At 37.8% G+C, this 3,490-nt stretch overlaps 1 protein-coding gene across 1 annotated transcript in view; it reads right to left on the bottom strand.

Moving 5' to 3' along the window:
- Nucleotides 1–3,490, bottom strand: part of ANGPT1 (angiopoietin 1) — a 307,389-nt gene that overhangs the window by 66,267 nt on the left and 237,632 nt on the right. Inside the window, exon 5 of the mRNA XM_012645300.1 lies at nt 3,346–3,473. Coding sequence (XP_012500754.1) covers nt 3,346–3,473 — 128 coding nt within the window. The remainder of the gene's footprint in view (nt 1–3,345; nt 3,474–3,490) is intronic.

Raw genomic sequence — 3,490 nt, 5'->3', positions numbered from 1 at the left:
GGGTAATAGGCTCATATTCGAAAATTACAAATGGTGTTACTTCAATCATCACTAATAAAATAATGATCCCACTTAGCCCTCTGGTTAAGAGAGTGTAGTCTAGAGACAGATTCCTTTGTTTCAAAGTCAGTGTTCAATATTTAGTAACAATTTGGTCTGGACAAGTTATTTTTCTAAAATAAGGGTAATGGGAGAACTCATAGGGGGATCTCACAGGGTTGTTGAAAGAGTAAATGAGTGAGCACATATATATATGAGTACGTGTGTGTGTGTGTGTGTGTGTGTGTGCATAAAGTGCTTATAAGAAGACCTGGCAAACCGTAAACGCTGAATACATTTGAATTATTATATTAATCAGCTTCTAAATTACTTTGAGGAAATCCATGCAATATTTGTTCTTATTAATGCCATACTACATGATTGTAATAAGGGAGTTAAAACAAAACGTGTTACCTGCAAACAAGTATATGTATGTTAGTCTGAAGTATCTGTCTCCATTATAGAACAATATTACTGCTTGTGAGAGAATCCATAATCATAAAGAGGAAAGAATAAAACAAGGGAATGAATACCTAAGTCCAGAAGAAGGCCAAAGTCTTCCTCTCTTCAGTTCAGTTATCCCCTTCTCACCACGTTCTGCTACTATTCCATTAAAACTAAATCGAATGATAGTGCTAACTAGATGGTGTGTGAAAAGCCATGGAGCCATCTCTATAGAGGCAAAATGTGCTTCTTACAGGTATGTACTGATACTACTGCTAACCTGCTCAGGCTATTATTTTTTCTTAGACTCAAATCTCAGAAGTTTAATCTAGCAGATATTTGACATCTGTGAATTCAATATTTTAGATTTAATTTATTCCAGAACAATCCTAAATCTCCATAATGTGCAAAATCCATCATCTTGTGGAAGTGTAAGCTCACATCTTGTCATCCTGATGAAACCAACCCAGGAGCCAGCCACTGAACCAATGACTTGGATGCTCTAACACTCTGTTTTATGTAAACATGAAGAACAAATGTATTCAATATTAGTAATTGAGATAGGATATTTTTCTCCACTTTAACAGGAGCAGTGGTTCTGCAAATAGCTTGTGCACCATTTACATGTGAAAACGTTTTGAACTACAGTTGAGTTGTAGTTATATGTGAATAAAAATTCATGGATTGATCAAAACTTTATTTCTGCTTCCCCGCCTCCTTCCACAAAGGCAAGGTCCTAAGTGCTGGTGAAGAGTGAGAAAAATTCTAAAAGTGTAAATATTCCCAACCTGAAAACTTTGGAAATTATTTTATTTTATGTTCATGTATATCATAGAATCATTAGGAGTCTAAAAAGAAGGTTAATTAGTATTTTTATTACTTTTATAGTTAAGTTAAAAGCTGTAGTAGAACTGATCATAATTTAGAGGTCTTTCGGGTCTTGGATAGTACTGTCGTAAATTACAGAGTATATGTTTTAGCTCCAGCCCCACACCCCGCCCCCAGTACAGTTTTTAACACAGTTTATATGCTATGTGTATGGTATGTGTATAGTGTGCATGTGTGTGTGTTATGTGTACAGTGTGTGTATGTGTGTGTGTGTGTGAATTGAATTTTGGCTTAAGTATGATTTTAGGATATCCAAAAGTCTCCTTTTTACAATAAGTTACCCTCTTCTCCTCATTCCCAGACTGTCCATTGTATCTTCACAGTTTTATATTTTTTTTTAAGTCATGGAGCACTTGATTTAATGAAATCTTGCACGGAAGCTCAAAATAAAAAACAGGTGAAACCAATCTTCTCTGCTAGGTGTCTGCCACCTCTCCTTTCTCCTGTGCTTACTCCACCCACCCTTTCCCCAGTTGTAGACATCAGGGAAGGCCTCTTTCAAGAAGAAAATTTTGTCCCACCAAAGTAGAAAAAAGTAAATATTGAGCTAACTTAAACAATAGTCCTTATTGAAATCAGGAGAGAGAGAGAGAGAGGACAGTGATAGAGAGGAAAGTAGAATCTGATCAGACCTGGACGAGAGTCCAGACTCCTTGTATTGGCAATTACAAGACATCTAGCAAAATGGTTTCCAAGATCTGTTTCTTTTGCCTGTCGGGGAGACTAACAATCAGGAAGAGTAAGTTTAGACTTACTATACACTACACAGAAGTGCTGATATTATCATAAGCAGGTCATTCATTCATTCCAGCATATATTTATTGAGGACCTGCTATGTGCCAGAAACTATGGTATGTCCCAGGAAATCAAAGACAAAAGGTGCAGTCCCTGCCTTTTAGAACCGTGGTAGTGAGGAAGGTATGCACAGTTGCTTGAGGGAATTAGAGAAGACCTTCCATGAGCATTTGCACAGGACTCAGAGGAAATGGGAACATGGGACAGTTAATTTAGGTGGGGCAACGAGGGAAGGAAAGTTGTTCCATTCTTCAAGGACACGTGGTCCCGTGGGACCGTGGGCATCTAGCTAAAGCTTTTATATATTGAAGATCAGGGCTATTGCCTCTGATCCCACTCTCTTTGGCTGTCTGACCTCAGAGCGTCCCATATACTTTGTTTCAAACAGACAGTCTATCACTACACTTCTACAGTAATTTGTAACTATCTGTGTAATTGTCTGTCTGCACCATTACACTGGGAACTGTTTGTTTCATATTTACGTCCCTGGCCAGTGACTGACAAATGAATGACAGCCACTTAATTGTATTGAATGAAGGCATGCATGAATGATTTCATGAATAAATGGAAGGAGAAAGTACATAACAGACATGTGACAGCAGGAAGATAGTGTTTGCTTACTTCAAGGTTTACATTGAGTCCTGTTCAACATACTGATGATCTGATCCTTCACCCACTCTTTTATGTAAATATGAAAAGCAAATCCTTTCAAGATCATGAATTAAGATAGGAAATGTTTTTCTCACCCTAACAGGAGCAGTGATTCTGCAAATAACTGCATGTTGTCTGCTTCCTCCCCACAGTGTTTGGACTGTGAATGCCCTCTAGGTTCCTGGGACTTTGGAAGACGGCTCCTACCTCTTCCCCACATGCTCAAGGTAGATGTGACCTCGACATGTAATCTGTACGAGGCAAACACTTATGAGCAATGGGACATCCCAGTAATAGCAGAGAATACATAGAAAAATTTGTGTGAAATAAAAGGTTATAGGGCTTGGGGGATATCTGTACAATAGGCTTTTCATCCTTTATGGACCTGGGAAACAGAGTGTCTCTGGGAGAGAAGAGCTCAGGCATATATATATTTCCGGTTTAACAAGCTCACAAATCAATCTGATTATCCAGCAATTCAACTAGGATCTGGTTTACATCTTGTAAACAAACACTTCTGGGTTTTACCTTTTTGGGTTCTGGCATATTATTAATATAAATAGTGTAGATTCCACTTTTATTAAAACCAGCTTGATATACATCTGCACAGTCTCTAAATGATTTCTCTTCCTCTCTTTTTCCTCCCTTTAGTAAAACTGCAAAAAAAAAAAAA

Source organism: Propithecus coquereli, unplaced genomic scaffold (genome assembly GCF_000956105.1).
Source record: "Propithecus coquereli isolate 6110/MARCELLA unplaced genomic scaffold, Pcoq_1.0 Scaffold23, whole genome shotgun sequence".
NCBI classification, from domain to species: domain Eukaryota; kingdom Metazoa; phylum Chordata; class Mammalia; order Primates; family Indriidae; genus Propithecus; species Propithecus coquereli.
This window is presented reverse-complemented; position numbering and strand designations above follow the sequence as displayed.